The sequence below is a fragment of the Mugil cephalus genome, chromosome 19 (assembly GCF_022458985.1).
Source record: "Mugil cephalus isolate CIBA_MC_2020 chromosome 19, CIBA_Mcephalus_1.1, whole genome shotgun sequence".
Lineage (NCBI taxonomy): Eukaryota > Metazoa > Chordata > Actinopteri > Mugiliformes > Mugilidae > Mugil > Mugil cephalus.
The window spans coordinates 23,018,455-23,045,293 of NC_061788.1; the positions used below are offsets into that span (position 1 = coordinate 23,018,455).

Genomic DNA, 26,839 nt, shown 5'->3' on the forward strand with positions numbered 1-26,839 from the left:
ACCACAAACCTTCAACCTCCAACTTTCAACCTCTGAAAAAGCTGGACTTAACTTCCGGGTGAGCAGGGAGAAGCAATCGATCCCCTTCACTCATCCAACGTCTAGCCAATCAGGGTACGCTCCATAGACCAGTGCCAAACTCTTCCGTGTCCACGCCCCAATTTAAATTTGCAAATTAATCTAAATGGGGCCTGAGTCGCAGATTCCCCACTCTGCACCATCAGATTTTAAGCACGAGTAAAGCGAAAAAGAGAAACTTCACCGAGTCTGAGGTCGAAGTATTATTAAATGAAGTGGAGACATGCAGGGATATTCTATTTGGTAGCCTGTCGTCAGGCATAAACACAAAAAGAAAGAACAGTGAGTGAGATCGTGTGTGTGAGGCTGTTAATGCCGTGGGGTCAGAGCAGCATGCACACACGGAAATAAAAAAGAAATGGTCTGACATAAAGGTGGAAGTGAAGCGGAGGATTTCAGCTAACGGGCGGAAAGGAGTCAGTTCGTCCTGACCCCCTTCGACCAAAGAGTGGCCGCCATAGTGGTTGACACAGCTCTCGCCAGAGTTGTGGGATCCCATGAAGGTGACATAGATCATCCCCAAGGTAAATGTGTTGAACTCAGAAATATTGTTATTATACTGGTCGTACAATAGGCTGATCACGATACACATGGCTCGTGCGTGGATATTAAACAGGTAGACTCATATTCAATCACTTTGTTATTTTTAAAATTTTTATTTATTAATAGACAATGAACCAGGAGAGGACACCGGCACTGCGAGCCTGGCGACTCCACGCAGCTGACGTCCGCCCGAAAAAGCTCACCCAAAGCTCACCGTGTCCTCACCCAAACTGTGCTGGAATCACAAGACGAAATTGTCAGATCCGTGCCATCAATCATTATCTGGATCAAATAATTACCGTCCTTGGAAATATTAGCAACGCAATAAATGCAATTGTAATAAGTAGCTGTGTCCTTGCCCCTGACACGCTACCAGGTCCGTATCGCTTCCGGAGTTCCGGCATCCAGTTCCTCTGACTGGGGGATGTACTCTGGCAGTGGTATGCCGTGGCGGTGTGCCACGTTGTGCAGGACGCCACGGGGCATTACAATGCGTCACACCTTCTCCGGTCGCAGAGCAGTACTCCCCCCGACATGTCCAAGGAGCGCCAGGGTCCCTTCAGCGGCCGATTGCCCTCTCCACCACTGCCTGAGTTTGGGACTGGAGGTCACTGTACTTCCTCTCTTGGTCAGTGCCGGGGTTGGTGAGAGGGGTCAACGGCCACCTTCTCGGGATAGCCACAGTCCCCTGGGGTCAAACGAAGGCAGAAAATGTGCGAAATAGGTTTAGTTTCCTTTCTTCACACACCATTTGAATGAATCACACTGACTTTTTTCTAATTGTTCTAATCTAATTATTTACTCACCGAGAAGCCACCCATCGCGCACCGTGCCAGCCTCCAGCCTGTTCCCAACCATCCTGTTGGTCAGAATGAACCAGGCCACCATGGTACGATGTTAGTGAGCTGCATTTGCACATCACATACAGTATTATTTGAACATTTATGGAATTAAAATGTTTCCTGTTGACAAAAACAAATTCCAGTAATACTGGCCTCGGTAAACGAACACGACTCATGAGCCAGTTGACGTTGTTTGCGAGTAGATCTTCGCGTTCTCTAAACACTCTCTCACGCCTAATGTTACCATTTGCGAGATCTTCTAACAAAGCCAAGGCTGCCATTGTTAATACAATTTTCTTCATCACTTTGCGCATGCTTTTTTATCCACCCGTAGTTACAAACAAGTGTGTGTTAATTGTGCAATGTGTCTCTGATGTGCACATCCTCTGAGAACTACTTGATTTCACATTATTGACAGTTCCTCAGCGTCGCCTCTTGCCGTCGCCAAAGAAACAATAGCCGTGGAAACTGGCGTACGCCAGCCATGATGTTGGCGGAGGTCACCGCCCATTTCCACGGTCAATTCACTTTTGATACATCTAAACGTTGACGTTGACGTGGACGTACGCCACGTTTCTGCGCGGAAATTGAGGAAGATGGATGGTCACAGGTGTTAAGCCCCGCTTGTTCAAGACCGCAACTAAAGAGGGAAGAACACACAGCAACCTGAGCAATTAAGTGAAAATTTATTGTACAAACACAAATTAAGTGCAGTCAAAGGATAACAAAAGAACAAAACCAAACAGAACGCTGGGGTGCCCAGGTGGCACCAGCCATCCAGGAGGGAGGAAAGAGAGACCGGCCATCTTGTGAAGATCTCATCTATATAGGCTGCAGCCCAGGTGGAGAGGATTTCACTGATGAGGTGGGAGGGGAACAGGTAGAGAGATCCTGGGGAAGGGAGGAACACAGCAGCAACACAAAATGACCGAGGCCATAACACAGGCCATCAAAAAAAGATGAACTATTTAAATTTTTGCGCCAGGAGTGGCATAAAGTAACCCAACAGCAATCTGAAAGAGTAATGGTGTCAGGGATTGTAGAGGGGAGGACCCAAATGTAGGACAGCAAATGAAGAGATGAGGCAGGGGATCCGGGAAAAGGTATTTAACAGACAAAGGAGAAACAAAAAGCCCTGCAGATGGCAGGTAATACAGGACTAAAAATAAACCCCAGAAACACAATTCAAAAACTCCTGAGGCCTGTATCACGAAGCAGGATTATGGACTTAGCGAGGTAACTTCAGGGTTAACTCTGGGTTTCCGGTATCACAAAGCTGGATTCATTCTTATCGAGATACGTTACCATGGGAACTTACTCTGAACTGCAAACCTGCTTCGGGGTATTGCACAAAACCAGGTTAAGGGATTAAGCGTGGATATCTTGGTTATCCTGCATGAACTTAGCTCCCAGTTGGTTGCACAAAAGTAGGATAACTTTATCCTGGACAAGTAACCATGGTGATTTATCCTCTGAAGCTTGGCTGCACCACACCAGGCTAAGAACTGGGATAAGTTAATCCTGTGTTGGATCTGTTGTCAACTCTGTGAGAAATGAATGTGTTTTACAGTATTTCCATGTTCTTTTCAGTATTTCCTTTGTACACATGTTAGTTAATTTCAATCATCCTGCAATCCAAATATTATAAATACAGTTGTTTCATTTGCCAGTTGACTTTTAGTTTTAGTAGTATTTATTTACACAGATTAGTCTATATATAAAGACAAAAGCTCATATCAGTAGACAAAATATTTCAGAAAAAAAGAAGCAAGGTTTATTTGGAATCTTGTCTTTATTAATAGAACACCAAAACTGAAAGTTTCTAAAAGATACAAAAATCAGACAGTACAGATGAAAAAAAAAAACATAGGAAAGAGAAAGAGGAAAAAAAGAAAGAACTGAAAATGAAAGAAAATGAAGAATGTGGATCATTGCAGTTGATTAGATTTACATAGGTCAAACTCTCCATTCACCTGTTTCCTCCTCCTGTTTTTATATTATATTTGTGTAATGTGTGGTGTATATTTGTCTATTTGTAAGCATCTTGGATATTATGAGTGTGTAACAATGCACAGTAGGTTAAGAAATTATGCATCGTTATTAGATACATTCTCTGGTGTTCTACTTCCCAGACAACATTACTGGTCAACTGGTCAGAGAGCAACATATTGACAATTTTCTCTTGTAAACGTAAATGCTGAATTTTGAAATTTTGTCAACAAATGATCTTGTGTGATACTCTTCTCTGTGTCTGTGCCTTTTGTCTAGTATTGGTTTAAAGTCCCACCTCTTCAAATTAGTTGTATACTCCAAATTCATGGTGAAAGAAAAAAGGACACATTTTTTCAAGAAAAAAATTTAAATTACAAGCACCATTTTTTCAGCTTTGAGCCTTGAGTACAGAGAGAGAAAGTCACAAGAAATAACACTCCATCACAAATATGATTACAGTTTGCACTGCAATACTCCACCCTTTCCAGTTTCTGGATCTCTTTGTCTAGTTTCCAATGTTCTCCTTTTAATGTCCAGCTCCAACAGTTCCAGATTTCCTTTTTCTCTCTGAATTTTGACTTCTACCAGCTCTGTCTGTTACCGTAGGTGTTCTTCATACCACACAGGATTCTTACAGGGCGGCTATGGCTCAGTAGGTAGAGCGGATTGCCCACCGAAGGGTTAGCGGTTCGATCCCCCGAGTGTGCCATATGCCGAGGTGTCCTTAAGCAAGACACTGAACCCCCAGTTGCTCCCAGTGCAACTGGCGCTGGTGTGTGAATGTGTGTGTGAATGTGTGTGTGCTTGTGTGAGTGAATGGGTGGATGTGTCTCTGACTGTAAAAGTGCTTTGAGTACCTTTGAGTAGGTAGAAAAGCGCTATATAAGAGCAAGACCATTTACAGTGTGCGAATTCCTTTGAAGAAATGTCAATTAGTAACAGTATTTGTGCATCACGTATTTATTTCAGCATATACTCTCCATGTACTCTCTATGTCTCTGGGTCCTGTAACACATGTTTTTATTAGCACCACATCACTGACTTTATATTCTGGACTAAATAAGCAGGGGGTCTCCACAACACTGACATGATACCTCAAGCATTCTGGAGTCCAGTGACACTTTCTCCTCATCTGCCAAGGTTCACTCCTCCTGCCATTTTTTGCATACGTGAATCAACAGAACTTGTACGGACATTTAAAGGACAAGCCAAGCCTGTAATTTCAATAAAATGTACAGAACTAACTGGATCATCTTCTAGTGGCTCCCAAAGTGCAACCATGTCCCCAGACACTGCAAGAAAATTATAAGTCAGATAGTATGATATTATCAATTGTGTTTAATCTGTAGTGGAACTGTACCTTTTAAGAAGCTGCTACTTCATGTTGCTTGGACTGAGTCCATCACGGTCCCTAAGTGAATCTCCACAGTAAAGGATGTGGAGCTGATTAGTCCATTAAAGTATTTTAGGTTTAATATGGCACATTGAAGTACATGTTACTCATGTTATATAGGGTATAATTAAGTTCAAAGAAATTATCTACTCTATTGAATCTATTTTCTCAGATTGTGTTCCATTCTGTTCCATTCATCATTTTTCTTAAAGAACAAACTGAGGACTGGGGAGCAGGTGAAAACCAAATACAAGAATATTCTGCTGACAATGTATTTCTGTATGATTTTAACGTTCAAGAAAAAAACGCATAAAACTGACACCAGGGATGGTCCACCCAGCCAGGAGCTGACCCCAGCAGAGAGGCTGTCAGTGGATGTTGATAAAGGGGGGCCAGTGATGGAGGAGTCCAGGGAGGAACTGTGATGGATTGAGTCCGAGCAACAGGAACTAGCAACTTCTCAAGGGGTTCAGTTCTACTACAGATTAAACACACTTGATAATATCATACTATCTGACTTAGAATTTTCTTGCAGTGTCTGGGGAGATGGTTGCACTTTAGGGGACAATAGAAGATGGACTCCAGAATGCTTGAGGTATCATGTAAGTGTTGTGGAGACCCCCTGCTTATTAAGTCCAGAATATAAAGTCAGTGATGTGGTGCTAATAAAAACATGTGTTACAGGACCCAGAGACGGCACAGCCTCAAAAGCAGGCTGGATACATGGAGAGTATATGCTGAGATAAATACGTGATGCACAAATACTGCTGCTAATTGACATTTCTTCAAAGGAATTCGCAGACTGTAAGAATTCTGTGCGGTATGAAGAACACCTGCAGTAACAGACGGAGCTGGTAGAAGTCAAAATTCTGAGAGAAAAAGGCAATCTGGAACTGGTGGAGCTGGACATTAAAAGGAGAACATTGGAAACTAGACAAAGAGATCCAGAAACTGGAAAGGGTGTAGTGTATTCCGGGTGGAGTGTGCTATGTCTTGTGACTTTTGCTCTCTGTGCTCCAGGCTCAAATCTGAAAAAATGGTGCTTGTAAATTAAAAATTTTTCTTGAAAAAATGTGTTCTTTTTTCTTTCACCATGAATTTGGAGTATACAACTCATTCGAAGAGGTGGGACTTTGAACCAATACTAGACAAAATGTACATACACAGAAAAACAGTACCACACAAGATCATTTGTTGACAAAAATTTTAAATTCAGCATTTAGGTTTTGGAGAGAAAATTATCAATATGTTCCTCTCTGACCAGCTGGTCAGCAATGTTGTCTGGGAATCAGAACACCAGAGAATGTATCTAATGATGATGTACCATTTCTTAACCTACTGTACATTGTTACACACTCATAATATCCAAGATTCTTACAAATATACACCACACATTACACAAATATAATATAAAAACGGATATGCCGTCATGAAGAGGAAACAGATGAATGGGGAGTTAGACCTATATGTATACTATGTTGCCCCCATCAGCCGTAGTAGAGACCATCTTTCAACTCCAGCAATCTTTAAAAGTAAAAATCTAATCAATTGCAATGATCCACATATTAATCAGACCTCGACAAGTAGTCTTTTTTAGTATTGGAATATAACACTCGACCTGACAATAATAAACCAAATGAATGAAAAGGAAGATTGTTGAAGTTAAACACAGAAGTGAGAATCATGTGGGACCCTTAGAATTGTCTTCTGTCAGTAATGTTTAAGTAGTGATATATATATATATATATATAACTTTCTCTTTCCTATGTATTTTTTTCTTTTTTTTTACATCTATATTGAAAAAATTCCAAATAAACCTTTTTTTTTGCTGAAATATGTTGTCTACTGATATGAGCTTTTGTCTTTATATTTAATCTGTGTAAATAAATACTACTAAAACTAAAAGTCAACCAGCAAATGAAACGAGTATATTTATAATATTTGGATGCAGGATGATTGAACTTATCTAACATGTGTACAAAGACCATGGAAATGCTGTAAAACACATTAATTTCTCACAGTGTTGACAACAGATACAACACAGGATTAATCTTATCCTGGTTCTTAGCCTGGTCTGGAGCAGGCTAGCTGCAGAAGATAAATCACCATGGTTCCTTGTCCAGGATAAAGTTATCCTACTTTTGTGCAACCGACTTGGAACTAAGTTCATCCAGGAAAACCAACATATCCACGCTTAATCCCTTATCCTGGTTTTGTGCAATACCCCTCAGGAGACCACACAAGCAGGAACACATGAACATAACACAACAATGCAACAGGGAACAAAGGGAAGGAAGGGCTGTATATACTCAAGAGGGCTCGGGGTTGACAAAACACACGTGAAGCTAATAAATAATCAAGGGAAAGACAAGGAAACACAACAGACAGGAAATCAACTTACTTAGCAAAATAAAACAGGAAACTCAACACAAACACAAATTAAGGACAAAGATACAAAACCATGAGGGCATGTCAAGATACATGAAAGATAAGATTAAAGATTATTCTACCAAATATTGATATCTGAACTTAAAGTTAAAACATTAGTATTATGGTATTTACAAATAAAAATGAACTAGTTGCATTTTTTGATGATTGGTGATTTGATGATTATTATTTGATTATTTGAGGGACATATACCCTGAACTTTTTCAAAAGGCCGTTTTGGTCCCCTGCAGTTTTACCCGCAGGACCTTAGGACCAAGCAGAAAACGGCCACTCAAGCTGAAGCCCGTTTCCCTTAGTTTAGACCCGCCCACAAGCTCCTCGATTGGCTCCCGTTTCTTGTTTGATTGGCCGTCCCCGCTGTCACTCCATCAGGTTGTAAACAGCACCAGGACTTGCACACCGGTCTGCTGGTTGCCGAGGGGTCCCTGTTAATCTGCCACTGTAAATTGGGCGTTTGTTTTGCCTGGGTCACGTCAGCTAGAAGGATCGTAATATCAGAGATTTAATTTACAATAACGTTTGAAACGGTGTATGTGTGTGTGTGTGTTTGGTAATTAGGCGCAGCCATGATGTCTAAAAAAAGTAAAGTGGACATCAGAGACCCCCCACCCCACCCCCCACTTCTGAAATCAAATTTTCGTCCTTGCTTCTTTGATCACAAATTGACGGATGAACAAAAATTTAATAAAGTATGACTGAGTAAAGAAGTAAGAAGTATAATTATCATATACATTATTTACATATTATTATGATAGTAAATTAGACGAGGGTCTGATTTAATTGAATAAATACTCTTTGAACAGACTTTTTAGTTGATTTCCGAATGATGATATGCAGCCCATGAAAAAACGCATTGTCCCTCTCATTTTCCTGTAGCGCAAGACTGAATTTAATAGTTGTTCCCTGTTTCCACAGACTAATTCAAATGCGCATAGTACACCATCCCAGGATGTCACCCAGAAAATGTAATATTATTCTAGTATTTTGAAATAAAGTCCGTTAAAATGTGATCATAATTATTATAATTATTATATGTATATGCAAGCAAAAAATCAGCTATGTGTTATGTCCGGTCTGCCTGTAATGTTTTTCCGAAGTCGGAAGTAATGGGAGGACTTCCCTCTGACCAGTCATTCATTCCTCTTTGGAAACAACCATAGTAATACATCGTTGCCTGTTCAAACATGTCTACTGCCTACAGAAACAGGTGAGAAACACTGAAAACCCTGTCCTTGCATGGGAGGTAAGGTGCACGTTAACAACTGTACATATGTTTGAACATATAGCAACCGCAAAACGAGCATTTACTAAAGTGTGAACCGAACAGGATAACAGAGCAGCTAGCCAACCAGAAGCTAGATTTAGATTTTTTTGGCCCAGTTTAAACATACATTACACGATCGTCAAGCAGCAATGGGCTTGTTACGTTTAAGACGTCATATTCAATTTGAGTAACAATGAGCTTTTAGGGCACTGAACACGCGGTTACACACAGCTCCATGTCTTATGTGAGAAGCTACGCTAGCTCCATGATAGCATATCAGCTGACAGATACTTCCTCAAGCTGTAACTGGCTAACAATTAGCCGTCATCCAGCTGGGGATTTGTGCTGACAGGGTGTTTCTGTCCGAGCAAGGGTGAAAATAAGTGTCAATTATTTCCAGGTAAACTCTATTCTTAAGTTCAGATTTTATTTTATTTTATTTTTTTTTAATTTAACAATAATTCTTCACGTAATCTTCCCGACATCTTTCTATGACACGATCCCCAAATCGTACGTTGAAGTTCTGAATTCAATACCATAGTAAAGCCGCCCCCACCCGTGTTAAAGACGGACTGATTATAATCTGTGTTGGTTTTGGGTGATCTAGTCTGTAATGTTGGAACCACTTAATTAGATTTTACTCACAGGGTTTCAAACATTTTTTTCCTCTGTGGGCTAAATATCCAGAGGGCCCAATTATGGTATGAATGTTGTGGACTCTAACAGTGGCGTACACAGCCATTTTCTGTATTCTAGTGCATTTTAACGCCATATTAGCACCCGATAATCCAAACTGGTTCTCTGAGATATAGTATAGAGATATAGGTCAAGAAAGGGCCCAACATGAAAGTCATCGCAACAGTAATGTGTCATAGTATTTCTTGGTCCTAATAGTCAATGAAATGACGCTGACATGTTCTGGAGAGAACAACCATTATACTGAGAATCAGTCTGTTTAGATCAATGGGATCTATTCACTAGGAAATTGTCCTAACTGTAGGCTAACTGTATTTAATCATTTGCACAGATGTACTAAGACATTTGCAATGTGATGAAATCAATGAGAAATACAATTCTGTTGTGAACAATTGCCAAATGGTTTGGAGGTTTGTCCATGTTGTTTTGAGAATGTAATTTCTGTTTCAAGAAATGAGCCAAACCAATGGAGAAAAACTGTAAGATAGGGCCCAATAGTTTCTGTGATGACAGGGTCACGGATGAAATCAAGAGACTGAGAATTAAAAAAAACTACAACACAGATTCCACAGGGGGGCAAATTCCAAAAGCTGACGGGAGAATTTAAAATATGGCCACATAAAGCATTGTTATATATGTTATTGGGCCACGAGCATGAGCTTTGTTTACTTGCTCAGATTTGGCAATTTTCCCAGTGTGTGTTCTTCCAAACATGCTCCTAGATGTGTAAATATGCTACGTAGTTAATAAGTTTTGCTTTTGTCTGTTTTTACGACCGGCAGTATGCACGGGGTATTATATTTTGAAAATCCACCTGATTCTCTTTGTTTTTTCTGTGTCTGGCTTCTGCCCACTTAGGTGGTCTGTGTAAATTGACGCGTGCTTCGTAATTTTTAATTAGTGACGGTAATACCGTATACAGTGGTAAAATGTGGAGACGGTATGAGGGTATCAAAATTTGGATACAGCCCAACCTTGTATAGCACCAATGAATAACAATACAAATTGTCTCAAGATGCTTTATAAAAACTGGCCTGCAACCTCCAGAGCAAGCCTGAGGGCGACAGTGGCAAGGAAAAACTCCCTTTAAAAGGAAGGAACCTTGAGCAGAACCCAGCTCATATGGTGGGTAGAAACAGAGAAGATAAAGAGAAAAGAAGAACAAGAGAAACAAGATAAAAAAACTTCTGTCATAGATACATACATCAAGCTGAAGGAAATATGTAGGGTCTAGTAATATAACACATAGCTGATGATCTTATGTGACATAATAGTGAGTATGACAGGAATCACTCCAGACCATGAAGACTGGGCTGGTTAATGAGGCCACAGCAGCAGATGTAGCTTGGAACTCCACAGGTCAGATATTCAGCACTCCGGACCAGAGACCCTCACAAGAAGATGGAGAGGGGAAGAGAGAGAGACACACCTAGTGTGGAGGAGGACATGTTCCCGTCAGTTATTCAATTTTCTCCACTGCATGTAAACTGGGACAAGGACTGCATTCAGAAAGTCGAATTTTGAGCATAGCTCGATTAAGCTGAGCATGTAAATGGTCTTGCTCTTATATAGCGCTTTTCTACCTACTCAAAGGTACTTTGACGTTTTTTTTACTTTTACTTTTACAGTTTTTACTTTGACAGTCAGAGACACATCCACCCATTCGCTCACACACATTCACACACCAGCGCCAGTTGCACTGGGAGCAACTGGGGGTTCAGTATCTTGCTCAAGGACACTTCGGCATATGGCACACTCGGGGGATCGAACCGCTAACCCTTCGGTTCATGGACAATCCGCTCTACCTACTGAGCCATAGCCGCATGTGGATGCACTGAGTGACAGACAGAAATACACAACGACACACACTTACACAAACAAATGCAATGATGGGCACAATTTTACCAGTTTTACCTTGGATCAAGTACAGTTGCGATGCAGTATAGTGGGTTTTTCTCTGTATCTGTGAAGCGTCTCTTAGCTGCAGCTAACGTCCCCATCATTATTTTGATGCCGTGATCCTCGTCAGTTTCTTTGGTAAGAAGTCTCAGAAACACGGTCACAGCAGGAATAACATCTGATACAAGTGCAATGGAATAGCTCCCCTTTCCGGTTAATTCCTCAAACGGAGCGAGCACAGCAGTTTTTTCCATTAATGTCCATCGATGAGCGGTGAGATTGCAGGGAAGTTTGTGCTCGGAACTGAAAATTCCCAGACTACTCTCTGGCATAAAATGTTTTTCGATCCACTGTGCAGTTAAGCTAATGAGTGACATTGGGCTGACACTGCTAGTCCAAATGTCAGTGGTGAAGATGGTAGCTAAAATGTTGTGCAACAAGCATATACAGATGTGCTTCTTCACAAAGTTGTGCATCTTAGGTAACACCGTGTCTGTGATGAAATGATGAATGTTGATGTCATACCTCAACTCAAGTACACTGAGAGGATGTCGAAATCCCATATTGTCAACAACGATAGACAAAGGATGGTCATCCAGAGCAATGATATGCCTAAGAGCTTCTGCACCTGAGGGATCTGCTGTCTGATTTTCTGGATCCCCTGCAGTTTCCTTACCTGCAGCACATTGGTGTGGAGTAGAGCCCTGCGCGTGACTGTTTTCTTCATCCCGCTCCCGCTGAATTTCTGACCATCACCGCCCATATCCGCAACGTGTGTGTTACACTCCCGTCCGCTCCCACAATGTGTATGTCCACTCCCGCCCGCACCCACAAAACTTTGAGTATTTATACCTGCACAATAATAGAAATGCATTGATTTTGTGTCTTCTCCCATCCCGCAGGAGAACACACGTCATTTTATAGGCTAATAATAAAGAGATTCATGGTGTTGTTTGTTCCGTTTTCCTGGAGAACAGAGCAGGTGTGTCGCCTCAACCCAGAGGTGCCGGATTTGTATCGTTGTAGCCTAGTAGACTATTTTTGGACGTTCGTTACAACTAATGAAGTCCAGTTTGTTTCCATCTTTGTCACATGCAATTGAGAAGTTTCTCCAAATGTCAGACTTGCTTAGTGCTGTAAATACCTTCTTTGAGCTTCCTTTCCACATCATTTGTTGACATCTTGTCGCTAGGCTATGTCTTGATCGCGTCCTGTTTTTTTTTTAGCCGCCCACTCCCGCCCGTTGCAAAGTTTATACCGCCCACTCCCGCAAGATTTGAGTTGGGACTCAATCCCAATGCAGCCCTCTAGTGTGGAGGACGCAATCATTTTCTTCTCACACAAATCCCTGTCTCATCTGGAGAAAGTCACTTTTTTTTTACTTCTCCAGTGCGTTCAGCAGCATTCAACCTGAGAGACAAGCTGCTTGATATGCAACTTCACCCTGACATCACTGCCTGGATTTTGGACTACCTCACAGGATGGTTGCAGTATGTCAGGGTGGATGACTAAGTAGTAAGCGAGTGCAGAATTTCGTTCCATCTCATGCTGTATAGTTGCAAATGACAAATAAAAATACTTGAATCCATAGTCGGATGTACCAACAATGATGACGAGGAGGACTACAGAGGACAGATCTACTTACAACTCAACATTAGCAAGACTAAGGAGGTAGTGGTGGACTACAGGAGGGACTGGAGGAGACCTGTCCAGCCTCTATCCAGGGTGAGGACGTGGAAATTGTGGACTCATACAAGTACCTTGGGGTCCACATCAATAATAAACAGGAATACAGACACCCTCTACAAGAAAGGACAGAGCAGTATGTTCTACCTTAGGAGACTGAGGTCATTTAGCATTTGTAGTAGACTCCACAAGACCTTCCACCTGTCTATGTTTGCCAGGGTGCTGCTTATGATGGTGCAGAACTGAGCACTTCAGATGCTCCTTTGTTCCCACTGCCATCAGACTGTACAACAGCAGTGTGGACAGCACACAGCTCTGATCATACTGATCTTACTTTATTTTTTATTGATCTTACTGATCTTATTTTTTTTATTTTTTTCCTGTCATGACTTTATCTGTAACTTGTGTTGCTTGGCTCTTGTGTAGTGGTTGTTTTATGTTTAACTAATCAAAAACATAGACTAATCAGTTGGGAAAAAAATAATTGTTTGTAGCAATAGGGAAATATGTAGGGGAAATATCTCAATATACATGTATTATTTCAAAGGGTTACCTTTCCAATTACAATCAGCGCCATCTATAATTATTGGTGGGATATATTGAATAAACACATTTCCTTTCATAGATTTTATAACATAAAGCTTGAATAAAAATATCAATACATGAATCAATTGAAAACTTTTTTTGCAGTCCTTTTGACAGTTTTCTAAATAATTGGCGTTACAGTGAAATTAGCAGGTGACCTGTTCTGATCCTGTCCGTTAAAGAATCTCAATTGAAAATTATGGAGAACCACAACAAAGATGTAGATTCTGAATCATTAAAATCCAATTACCCACTAAACAGCTCTATTTCCATATGATGGCTTAAGATTTTAAGGTACATGTCAGATATCACATTTTTAGTGGTAGACCATCTGTTGACAGGTTTGTATTTGTATTGTGTTCATATTGTTACAGCCATGTTATCAAAGAGCACCAATATAGAAATAAGTACTAATGTCACATTCTCGTTTCAGGATACAGGAATTCAAAGTAGCCTTGAGTGACGAAAAAATAAACTTGAAGACATTGAGGGAGCTGTGCTTCAGTGGTAATTTTCACCCTTTCATATTTTTTTATGCTAGTAAAGTTATCACAGGAAGATTTCCTACTATGTTTTGACCTTTTTTTTTTTTAAATTCATGTCAGGAATCCCATTTGAAGGAGGCATACGATCACTTTGCTGGAAAGTAAGTTGCATTTCCTCTGTGATTCTTTAGTATTCTTTTGTGGATAACACATCAGGCCTGATTTAAAGAACATTTTAGCATTACTATGCTTACCTTGTCATTTCCTTGAGATGTGCTCCAGATATTGAGGATGTTGAACCTGTTGATGAGGAGCTTGCCTGCTATCATCAGATTGTGGGATTTGATTGTTAAGTCTTCAGTCAAATTTTTAGGAATATCCTCTGTGTTTAATACTGCTCAGTTGCTTTCTTTGCATGAAAGTGATTACATTTGTGACCAAACAACTATTGACCAATAGTATATCCAAGCTGTCCTGTCTGTACAAAATTCTATTATAACTTATAATAGCTATAGAAGCTAACCCTTCGGTTCATGGACAATCCGCTCTACCTACTGAGCCATAGCCGCCCATTACTTCACCCATGCTTTTCCCTTCATTCTCTTTTTTCACTACATATTAGTGCACATATGACCTGAGGAGCTCGTTTCTGCTCCTTGTCCATGTTTGCAATGAAAAACATCAGCTCATCACCAACCACTCATAGCGTGAACCCCCCACAGTCATCAAGACTCCCCACCAGCTGAAAGAGAGCTGCGTAGTGTGAAAAGCACTCCAACCCCGACACCTCTGAAAGTCGTGTAGTCTGAACTTGGTTTGATGGGGGGGATTCCCAACATGTTGTTGTTGCAGTGTCTATAGGCTTTCCATCATCAGCCGTCTCTGAGGGCCTCCTTCCAAATCAGTCCCTAGGCAATTGCCTAGTATTGCGACGCCCCTGAACTCTGGTTCGCTGATCTGGGCCAAATGCAGAAAGTCTAACTAATCTGTTTATATAACTTTTTGTGAAGTGGTTGTTCTAATTTGTATCAACGACTGATGTGACTTTTTTCAGGTTCTTCTTAATTACCTACCTCTTGATCAGACAATATGGGAGTCCTTCCTCAAGAAGCAAAGGTAAATAGTTCACATCAAAGCTTGTATGTTTTAAGACTTAACCAAAGTGTTTTTTCCTTGATTTAAATTGTTTTGGTGTAACAAGGCAAAGACAAAATCAGTTGCTATAAACCAGCACAATAACTGCTGGGGAGAAAATGACATCATGCTGCTCTTACTCACCATGCCGGATGCTGTTTATTATGGTGCTATAGGAAGGTCCAATTAAGTCTTTACAACTGTTTATACTAATTGGACAACTTAGAAAGAACACTGACAGGACATTATTATTTGTTGCTTGTAATGAGTGCTATGGATATGCCTCTTTTTAATCCAGTATGTTGTTGCATATGATCAGAAACAAACTCTCGCCTCTTGTTTTATTGATCCATCACCTCAAAGCACAACAAGGTTAATGCTCATACCAGCTGATTTTTTGCTAGACATGGGGCTCATGCAAAAAATGTTCATTGTCAAATAGTGTCTGGCTAAACAAAACCTCTAGGGTTGTTTTACATTTCATTTTGTTCATTGTTTCCATCGATACTCTCATAGGGAGGTGTACTCCCAGTTCCTAAAAGAAATGATCATCCAGCCTGGCATTGCCAAAGCCAACTTAGGCCTTTCCAGAGAAGATGTTACAATGGAGGACCATGTGAGTATAGTATCCTTTGTTGTCAGTGCCATTTTCGTTACACTGACGTATTTAAAATCACACTCCATGTAGCTTTATTAAATACATTAGTTGCTACTATTCCATCTAATATAGCACCTCTTTAACATAATTGACAAAACAAAATTCTGATTCAATTTCATCACAGGTAACTGACTAAGGGTAGTGTCTTGGGATTGATAGACAAGTGACAATCAAATCAAGTACAAAATGGGCCTGAACCCTGACTTTAATATTTGCCATTGTAAGAAAAGTTTTCTTTTTATGATGTAGTTTTTTTTATCCGCCTCACTGGTTTTCAGTTACGATGGGGTTTTTTCAGTTCAGTGTTTTGTTTTTCAGTTTCAACTTAATGACAGGATTTTGACTTGGAAGGGACTGTTTTGGGGGAGCGGCTAGGGACGCATGATCGCGGGTCAGCAGGTTAATATGTCCCCCTTTCCAGTTGACCTATAACTCATATAGGAAGAGTCATTCATGTGGCAGACTGGCATTTCAAACAATAACAGCATGGATAATAGTAAAGCTGTTTTAATCTCATACATGATAAAATGCAGAAGGTAAACCGAGCCTGCAGAAGGACTGCTTAGCTTGCATGTAGCGTAGTGTTATTATTATTATTATTATTGGGGGTCCAAGCAACGAAGCTGCTGGAACCCATTGTTTTTCTACATTTTCTTCTTATTATTTTATTATTATTATTTATTTTATTATTACTTTTCTTATTATTATTATTACTTGTTTTTGTTACTGTTATTGGGGGTCCAAGCAGCGAAGGTGCTGGAACCCCATTGTTTTTGTTAGTATTATTATTGGGGTCCAAGCAGCGAAGCTCAAAAGGCACACATTTGGGCCCAATGGGATATGAGGTAATATCTGGGGAACGCTTTGACCTATTGAAATGAAATTTAGCACTATGTCTCCAGCCCCCGCCCCAGGACACATGCCAAATGTGGTGTCATTAGGCCACTCGGTGTTGCTACAGATAGCAAAAATGTCACGTTCCCTCATGTCACTTGATGTGTTTGGATTTAGACCTGAACTGCTTTTCAGTTCCCACTAGGGGGAGCTCAAAGACCACACATTTTCTACTGTCTCTTAATATGAACCACTGCTGCCTCTCCTTCTTACACCTCTACCGCTAGGGCAGGGCTGGGCAATTGATTTCTACAGGGTGCCACATGAGAAATCTGAACTGTGTTTGAGGGCCGAACCAAACGATAACTTGAACGTAATGCTGCCAAACAGGAAGTTTGCTCGTATCTTGGCGATGATTTGACTTCCGAAGACCAAACTTGGTCGGATGCTTTGAGACTCCCTCCGAAATGCGCAATAAAAATTTGGTATCATTTGGCCTCTAGGGGCTGTAATTAACAAATTGCGTTTTTGCTCTTTTCTCTTGATGTGTTAGGATTTCCGAGTAGATTTTAATGTCTGCTGATACTGTGTAATGTCCCCTTTCAGGATCTGGCAACACTTTTCACGCAATCACAAGAATTTGGCCGCCATATTGGATTTTGTCAAAAACCGCAAATTTTGTCTGATTTTCACAAACATCAGCACAGACTATCTTTAGATCGAGCCACACAAAAGTTAGTTTGTACTCTTTTGTTTGTTACCAAAAGAACAAACAAAAGAGACGGAATGCCTGTCACTGCTCGTGATGTGCGATGTGATCGATTCGTCGTAGCAACACAACAAACCTTGTGAAACACCTCACGTTATACCATAACACAGAATATGAGGCATTTATGAGGAGATGGACAAAAGAGGAGAGCACTATGTTAGAATTAAGATGCATGTTTTCATTTTATAGTAGTTCTTAGTAATTAAAGAATAATTTATTTTAATAGTGTTGTTATTTCACTTATTCCTTTTTTTTAGCATTTGGAACACCAATTTCACATTTTGTATGACTGTGTCCTCTGTTTTTTCGGTTGTAAATGAGGTCACCACCTCAATACACTTGAGTTTAAAATAAATAAATTACTCTATGTCTTGTATTCTTTATGAAGGTAAGCTTTAAAGTACACTACTTTTTTAGGTTTATCTGACACAGTAAGGTCACAAAGTGTCAGTATCACCGATACTGGTCTGAATTTTACTCAGTATTGGATTCGGAAAGAAAATCGGTGGAAATCGAACATCACTAATTATAACCTGGAGTCCCTGGCCACTTCCCCCAAACCCTCCTCTCTACACCAAAATCCTGCCAGTAAGTTGAAACTGAAAAACATAACATTAAACTGAAACAAACATCGAAAGTGAAAACCATTGAGAATGGAGAAGAAGAAAAAAACAACGTCTTAAAAAGACAGAAAACTTTTGTTACAATGCCAAATATTATTTTCAATGCCAAAGACTCTTTTTTCAATGGCAGAGTTTAATGCACACACAAAAATGGTTTAGGAACTAAAAAAAAAAACATGAAAAAGAGTAAGAAGTTAGTTTTAATTCACAATTATACCTCAGTAATAATAATATTAAGTAGCTTAGTTGTTAGAGAGTGTGACTAACCAACAAATAGTGACTAATCATAAGACAATAATTTAGCCAACAGTGCACAGTCAGTGTTCTAGTTCTAGTCCCAGATTGCCAATCCCATTGGGTAGACCCGCTGCCTGCTGCCTGTATGAAGTCACTACTGGTATGGTCATTTAAAGTGTCTTTATTTGGTTTGACTTTTACAGCCTCTAAATCCCAACCCAGACAGCAGATGGAATACCTACTTCAAAGATAATGAAATTCTTCTGCAGATTGACAAGGATGTAAGGTATGAACTTTAAAAAGTTATTGTATATTTATTTGTGTATGGTTTGTTCTTCTGTTCTTCAAAATATTTGAATGGAAACAGGGCGGCAGCATTGTGTATAGACTATATAGTTTTATTTATTTTGATTATATGTATTTATTTCACTATGGCAATGTATGGCCTCAAATCAAAGACAAAACAGATCAAAAGCACATCTTAGTGCACCACCATGAAAAGGAACCTGCCCCTTTCTTCAACATAAACACACAGATGGGTCTGTCAGTCAATTACCTGACAATCAACACAAAAAGAGTCATCTTTGGCACAATCATTTACCGTTTACCTGATAACCATCATTCATTAAGTTTACACAGCTTAAATATTTTATTTTTTATAAATTTTTAAACTGAAAAATATTTACACTCACCTTCAACTCTTTCTGTAATGAATTCCAGAATTTGAAACCACATTTTGAAATAAACCTCTGTTTTAAAATAGTCTTTGCAAATTGACGTTCTGCAACTTCCGCAAACTCTCTGGTGATTCTTTGCTTCTTGTTTTATACGTAATTAATAATTACATAATTAATAATATGTGTAACTCAACTAAATCTTTAAGTTTCACAAGTCCTGACTTGATAAACACTGTGTTGGTTTGTTCTCTTGGATCCGATTTGTAAATAATTTTCAATGCTCTTTTCTGTAAGATAAACAAAGGCTTTATGTTACTCACATATGTATTGCCCCACAATTCCAAGCAATAACTTAAATATGGAAGAATAAGTTAACAATACAAAATTTGCAATACATTATAATCCACCACATACTTTGCTTTCAGAACAGCAGTATTTTTTGATAGTTTTGATATAGGTTATATGAGATTTCCATGTCAGTTTTCCATCTGTAACTATGCCCAAAAACCTTAACTCAATATCAAATCCTATCTATAGATGAAGAAACGTTTTCATTCTTTTTTGTTTGTAAAATGCACAAATTTAGTTTTGTTTAAATTTAATAACCTATTTTTAACACACCGTTTTTTAAAATGGTTTGACCATTTGAGTCATTATGCTTCCTGATAGATCTTTTGGGAAGTTTAAGTCCCAAAACTGACCCTTGTGGGACTCCACATTCAGTCTCAGTGCACTAAGATATATTACCAGCAAACTGTCCATACTGTTGTTCGTTTTCCAAATAGTTGCTTAACCAAGTTAAGACTATTCCTCTTACACCATGAATGAATGAATGAATGAATGAAGGCTTTATTTCAAACATGAGAAAACACACGCAAGAATAAATAAATAATAAAAAAATACAAATAGATTATTTGCAATAACTGCAAAAAAACAAACAAAAAAACAAACATTCAATCCTTACCCTTCTCAGTAATTAACAATGGTAAATGGTCTTGCTCTTATATAGCGCTTTTCTACCTCCTCAAAGGTACTCAAAGTGTCTCAAAGTGTCTCTGTCTGCTTTTACAGACAGAGACACATCCACCCATTCGCTCACACAAGCCACACACATTCACACACCAGTTGCACAGGGAGCAACTTGCTCAAGGACACTTCGGCATATGGCACACTCAGGGGATCGAACCGCTAACCCTTCGGTTCATGGACAATCCGCTCTACCTACTGAGCCATAGCTGCCCCCAATCAGTTTTGATTCACAATTTAAATATGTAAATTTTTACAGACAAAAGAAAACAATTCATGTAAACAAACAAGTGAATAAGTGATCTGTGAAGACACCTGGTGATCATCAAAGCCCTTCAGCCTCCCTGTAGCCTGTGAAAACCAAATTTTTGTACCGCCTTTTGAACTGGGACATGCTCGGACATTGCTTGAGCTTTAATGTTGTGCGGGCAAGAAGATGTTTTAAATTGAACTCCCCCCTTAGATTATAACCCCCATCTCTGTCAAAAACTATTTTTGAATATTTCCAGGAAGCCGGTTGTTTATTGCTTTGCTTTGATTTGTGCTGTTTGAAAGAGAATCAGATCAACGAATTTTAATGTTTTTGATTTTAAGAATAATGAATTTGTGTGATCTTTGTAACTGACATTATGAATTATCCTTATGGCTCTTTTTTATTTAAATATGGTAAAACCAGTGAACAGTTGAGAATGTGGAGTGATTTGTGTTGTCATCTATTATTACACCGAGAAACTTATTTTCATGAACTCTTTCAATATTAACACCTTCTACTTCCACCTGCACTTGGGTAACCCTTTTGTAGTTTCCAAATAACATGAATGTAGTTTTACTTAAATTTAATGGTAATTTATTTCTGTCAAACCACCTCTTTAATATGTGTTATATATATATATATGTTTGCGATTTAGAAATAAGAATAGAATGATCTATAGTGGGGTGATGCCTCCCAGCGAGAGGGTCCAGGTTTGAGTCCAACTCAGCCTTTCTTGGTGGTTTACATGTTCTCCTTGTGTCTACATGGGTTTTCTCCAGGTACTCCAGTTTCCTCCCACCTCCAATGACACATGCTTGTTAGATTGATTGGTGATTCTAAATTGACCCTAGGTGTGAGTGTGAGTTTGCATGTCTGGAAAAATAACTGTATGAAAAGAAAGATTTAAAATATAACTTGGGGCTTCTGGTTAAGCAGCCATGGGGTAGGCAGCACAAATGCACAGTGCCACGATCAGTACGAAAACTTTTTTCAGTGATTTTTTTGAGTACTACCACCAAAAGTTGAAAAGGCGAAAAAATGTTTCACAGGTTGTAACAACCAACTCGTACAAAAAAGAGTCAGCCGAAGGCGACACATATAGCTACAACCTGTTCCCCGAGAGGAAGGGAGCAGGTGTCATATATTCTTTAATGGAAAGCAACAGAGTTCCACTTAGGTTGGCTTCTTATAATGTAAAGGGGATTCTTAACCCAGTTAAACAGAGTAAAATTCTTGGTAAAATGAAAAAAGACAAAGTAGATATAATATTTCTCCAGGAAACTCATTTAATTAATTTCGAAAATGCTAAACTTAAGAGGCAGGGCTTTAATCAAGTTTTTTTTCAGCGTCCTATGAGACGGGACATAGAAGACGTTGATATCAACGAGGGATATTCATGCGCCTCCTGGTGCAACGTGGGGCTTCTGTAGACACATTTTTGATCTGATCTGTCTTTTGACGATTACACAGAGGAATGGTTGTTTGTGGAGGTGACTTGAATATGAGACTGAACCCAAAGTGGGATGTGTCAAGACCAACTCAGTTGCACAATATCATGTTGTGAAAGTCGCTATGAGAGATCGGTATCTGCGATGTGTGGAGAGAGTTAAATCTAACATCCAGAGACTATACCTTTTATTCCTCACCGGACAAAACTTACTTTATGATTGATTATTTTTTTATGTAAAGATTAAAGATACTGGTTTTCTATGAACATGCAAAATTGGATTAATGGATTTGTCAGACAAGTCTTCCTGGTAACATAAGGCAATCTCAAGAGTCAAACCAAATAAAATTCCGGGCTCTGGACTGTCTATCTCCTTCATTACTGAGAACATTCAATTGGGCCATGGAAACAGGAGAGATCATAGCTCGGATACTAAAAGATGGGAAAGATTTGACAGATTTTTCTAACTTCGGCCCAATCAGTGTTCTGAATTAGGACTACAAAATCTTCATATCTAGCCAAACGTTTAGAAACTATATTTCCAGATATTATACAGTTGGATCAAGCAGGTTTTTATCAAACACAATATAATGTTAGGAGGGCATTACACAAAATTAATCATATAAATAAATACAATTTAGAGGCTGTTTTGTTGGGGTTGGATGCAGAAAAGGCATTTGACTCTGTTGATTGGTCTCTCATATATATATATAAGGTGCTAGAAAGATTTCAGTTTCATCAAAATGTTGTGCAAACCCATACAAGCTCTGTACAACAAACCATTGGCTAAAATACGGATTAATATAGGGTTATAAAATTCTTTTAGTTTCCCAGTTTGGGATTAATAAAGCATCTGTCTAACTATCGATCTATCTATCAATCAATCAATCGAAAGGGGGTGTGAACAGGGCATTTGCTATCTTTATAGAGGCTCTGAGCCAGTGGATAAGACAGAACAAGAAGATACAGGGGATCAGATTGACTAATAGAGAACATACAATTCCCTTGTTTGCAGATGACATCTTGATATATCTGGGACATCCATCCATTTCCCTTCAAGAACTGCTCTTAAATCTGCAGTTTCAGGATATAAAATTAACACCTATAAATCGCAAATTTTGACATTTAATTATTCACCTAGCCAAGCAGTTAAAGAGGACCTTCAAGTCTGTTGAGATTTAAGGTATCTAGGTTAGTTATCTAGGTGTGAATATTCCAAAAGATCTAAACATGATTGTATCAGAGAATTGTGACCCCTTAATTTCTAAAATTAAAACTGATTTGTCTAGATGGGACCTAGTACAATTCTTAGGACTAGGACAAACGATGGAAGCAATAAAATGAACGTGCTTCCCAGATTACTATACCTAATCCAAAATGAAGCAGAGGGTAAATATCAAGATTTAGACAAATTACTGTCATGATTCATTTGACAGGGGAAGAGGCCAAGAATTTGTTTTAAGACTCTTCAATTAGCAAAAGGAAAAGAAGGCTTCTCCCTTCCGAACCTCAGAAATTACTACCCAACTGTTGAAGTTTTTGGTTAATATTTGCAATCTGTCCTATAATGCTAGGTGGAAAGAGATAGAATGTCAGATATCCAGTGATATCCCATACAGGCACAGATCAAAGTGGTCCAAGATATTTTTGAAATGGAGAGGCATTTATTCTTAGGCTGGAAAAGGATACATTTGAGAACTCATGGAACACTGTGTGGATAAATTACATAACAACTTGTTAACAATATACTGGGTAAAACAATAAATACCTCCTTGTTTTGACTCCGCTCACCATGTTGAGTTTTCTTTTTTTCGCTCTCAGTGTGCGGCTTTTGGAATTTTTCAAGTTGTACATGTATGCACAAGATTTTTGATTTCTTGGTTATTATTAATGCTAATTTGTCATGCCTGCCTTTTACCTTTGTTATGTAATGTATTTTATTTTGTTCAAAAGGTGTAAGTTTATGTTGTTTTTTACTTAGTCTCTTGATTGTCATTTGGGGATGGTGGTTGCACACACGTTGCACACCTGTGCATATATATATATATACATATATACATGTGTATGTGTGCATATATGTATGTATGTATATATTGTTGAGGAGGAATTTAGCCCTGCTTTCCTCTCCTCTCCGGGTCCGTTGATGTGAGGAATAAAGAGACGAGAGAATGACGTCGAGTACGAGTATTTATTCACAGTCTGCAGAGTGTGGAGACCACAGTACATACAAAGATATGAGTCTGGATCTGAGTTGCCTTCGCGGGGGCAGTTCTTTTCTATTACTACAGTAAACACCTGATTGGCTCATCTCCTTCTCCTCTTTGACACACTTTCTCTGTTAGATTGTGGTCCGGCGTGTCCTGCTCCCCCCGCGAGACATCTTCAGAAAATACATGGTGACCTTTAAGTACAAGTTGTTCTCAATACAATCATATCATTCGGCCTTCCAGTGTTTTCCACTTCTGCACACAGTACATGTTCAGTGTATTCTGTTCCATTGATTATGTCCCATATTTTGCATATTGAATCACTTCTGGTAATTAAACCTGATTATTAAGGCACTCATAAGCACGCATACATTTTACTGTTCCCACAATTCCCCCTTTTGATCTCTACAAAGAGATCAACCTAAACTAAGTAAATAAAAAATTGTTATTCCCCTTTCTTATCTCTATAAAGAGATCAACACAAGCTAGCCCAGCGTATAAAATCAAACATTTAAACTGCGGACGGATCCCTGATATCTCCCAGCTCCATCTCCACTTCATCCTGAAGGAGGGGCATCATATAAGGCGGTGGCTGAGATTTACCTTCTATGGTAGTAGTGATAAACCTTACCATCAGCGACCGAATACAAGGCACGCAACAGCAGCCACATGTAACCAGGATGGCTGTAAATACTGCAATCGACATTAATAAGGATAAAATCAAAGTCTTCCACTTACCAAACGTGCTAGCAAACCACTCATCCATGGGGTTGTCGAGGCCGGAATGTTCGTGCATTGTGTTCGAGAGCGCTCTCAGGCCTTCCAGGGCTCTGGTTACAGATCCGTCTGGTGCCGTGTTGTTTGGAATAAATGTGCAACACATGTCTCCAAACATGGAACATACACCCCCTCTCGGCCAGAATCATGTCGAGAGCCATTCTGTTCTGTATAGCCATGAGGGAAGTTTTATACAGGCGTCAGTGGACTTACCACTCACTGATCGCCTTCCTCTATTATGCTCCTGCTGTGGCCCCCATTCATAGATGCTGAACACAATTACTACAACAGCTACGGCGACAACTCCTGCTAGGATGAGCACCTTCCAATTCGCGTATAGCAACATTTCGAGTAGATTCTTATAAGAAAAGAAAGCTAAACCTTCTGACGTGTGCCTCTGGCTCTCACGTGACACTAATGAGGGGTTATGGATAGCTTGTGACCTCTAGTGGTGCTTTAAACCTGTGTGTGGCTCGTCATACAATTCCGCAAATGGCGTACAATTATTGTATATCAACTAGATTATTGCAGAGGAGTCTGATGACTCCACCTAAAAGGATAAAAACACGATAATTAAGAACACAATATACGTTATCAACTGAATGTTATTCATTGATGTTGTCCGGATCTTGATCTGACGCTTGCGTTGGTAGCTTGGCACGCTACTTGTTGGGAGGAACGCGCTAATTTCACCGTTCCTCCGTCAGGGTTCAGGTTCGACTCCTTCACCCCCTTTTGCCACCTGGGGATTATTCTGCCCCTTTTGTTGAGGTGGGCTTTGCTTCAGCACTCGCCGGTGCCTTGGTCGTTGCACACAGGTCCCTGTGTGTGTTCCTCAGCGATCGGGTGGGAGCCTGTGCAGCCGCACACTGACTCCAGTGGTACCAGGTATCGCCTTTGCCTTTCACCCGGACTGCGTGTGATGTCCTCTCTGTCACCTGATACGGTCCAGTCCACCGAGGTTCCGTCCACTTCCTCTTGATGACTCTTAGGAGCACCCAGTCCACGTCAGGTCCAGGGCTGTCGTGTTTTTCCGCCTGCCGGTCGCCAACCTGTTTCGCATACGCTGTAACGAGACTTTGCAGTTCATGGAAATACAGCTTATGTGTTAGCTCAGACATTTCTACTGCCCCTGCTGGTAACTGAGACTGAGGTCCTGGAAATGCTCTCCCTGTCTGCAGTTCGAATGGCGTAAAACCCGTGCTTTGGTTAATGGAGCTCCTAATGGCCATGAGTGCTAGTGGTAACGCATCGAGCCAATTCATTTTGGTCTGTGCACAGATTTTTGCCAATTTGTTTTTGACTGATTGATTCATTCGTTCCACTTTTCCCTGGGATTGTGGGTGGTACACTGTACCGAACTTGTGCTGCAGACCCAGCATCTGTTCCACCTGTTGGAGGTCTTGGTTTTTAAAGTGGGTTCCGTTGTCCGACCGGATTCTCTCCGGAAACCCATGTTGCGGTATATAGTGGTTTATTAAGAACTTAATTACCGTTTTACTGTCTTCTCTTTTTGTTGGCCACGCTTCTGGCCACCCCGTATAGGCATCCACGCACATGAGGAGATACCTATACCCCCTTACTGGATTGATCATGTCAGTGTAATCGATTATTATTTCTTTACCTGATCGAGTCTCCAGGGGGAAACGCCCGGGGTGTGGCTTCACTGTTGGTCTGGGATTGTACTGTACACACTGTTCACAACTTTGTATGTGTTCTTTACACATGTCTTTTAGGTATGGATGCCACCAGTGTCTCAGATTATGCATCATTTGTGTGACTCCCACATGTCCTACTCCATGTGCCTCCACCATTGCTCTTTCCCTTATCTGAGGTGGTATTACTGGTCTGCCATCAGGTCCTCTCCAGAACCCTTTTGTCTCCGTACATCCTCGAGCCTTCCACAGTGTCTTTTCCTGTGGGGAGGCTTCCTGTTGTGCGCTTACCACCTTTTCTGTGTTTACCTGTCCCTCATATTCTGTGTTCATCATGACGAAGTGTGGTGTATATCCTGCTGCTTGTTTGGCTGCGGCATCTGCTGCGTCATTACCTGCTTTCGTCGCGGATTCATGTTTCTCGTGTCCTCTGCATTTTATCACTGCTACTTTCTGAGGTAATAGTAATGCTTCTGCAAGTTGTCTCATTTCTGTTTCGTGTCTGATGGGCTGACTGTTAGCTGTGAGGAACCCTGCCCTGAGCCACTGTTTGAGTTCTACGTGTACTGCCCCGGCTGCATATGCAGAGTCAGTGTATATGTTTACTATCCGGTCTTTTCCCTCTTCCAGA

At 40.1% G+C, this 26,839-nt stretch overlaps 1 protein-coding gene across 1 annotated transcript in view; it reads left to right on the plus strand.

The window, feature by feature from the left end:
- Window positions 1-8,381: 8,381 nt before the first annotated feature.
- The window catches only part of tbc1d13 (TBC1 domain family, member 13), a 50,762-nt gene continuing 32,304 nt past the window's right edge, over window positions 8,382-26,839 (plus strand). The window contains exons 1-6 of the mRNA XM_047569549.1: window positions 8,382-8,503; window positions 13,860-13,933; window positions 14,032-14,072; window positions 14,966-15,027; window positions 15,562-15,661; window positions 18,370-18,452. Coding sequence (XP_047425505.1) covers window positions 8,481-8,503; window positions 13,860-13,933; window positions 14,032-14,072; window positions 14,966-15,027; window positions 15,562-15,661; window positions 18,370-18,452 — 383 coding nt within the window. The 5' untranslated portion in view covers window positions 8,382-8,480. The remainder of the gene's footprint in view (window positions 8,504-13,859; window positions 13,934-14,031; window positions 14,073-14,965; window positions 15,028-15,561; window positions 15,662-18,369; window positions 18,453-26,839) is intronic.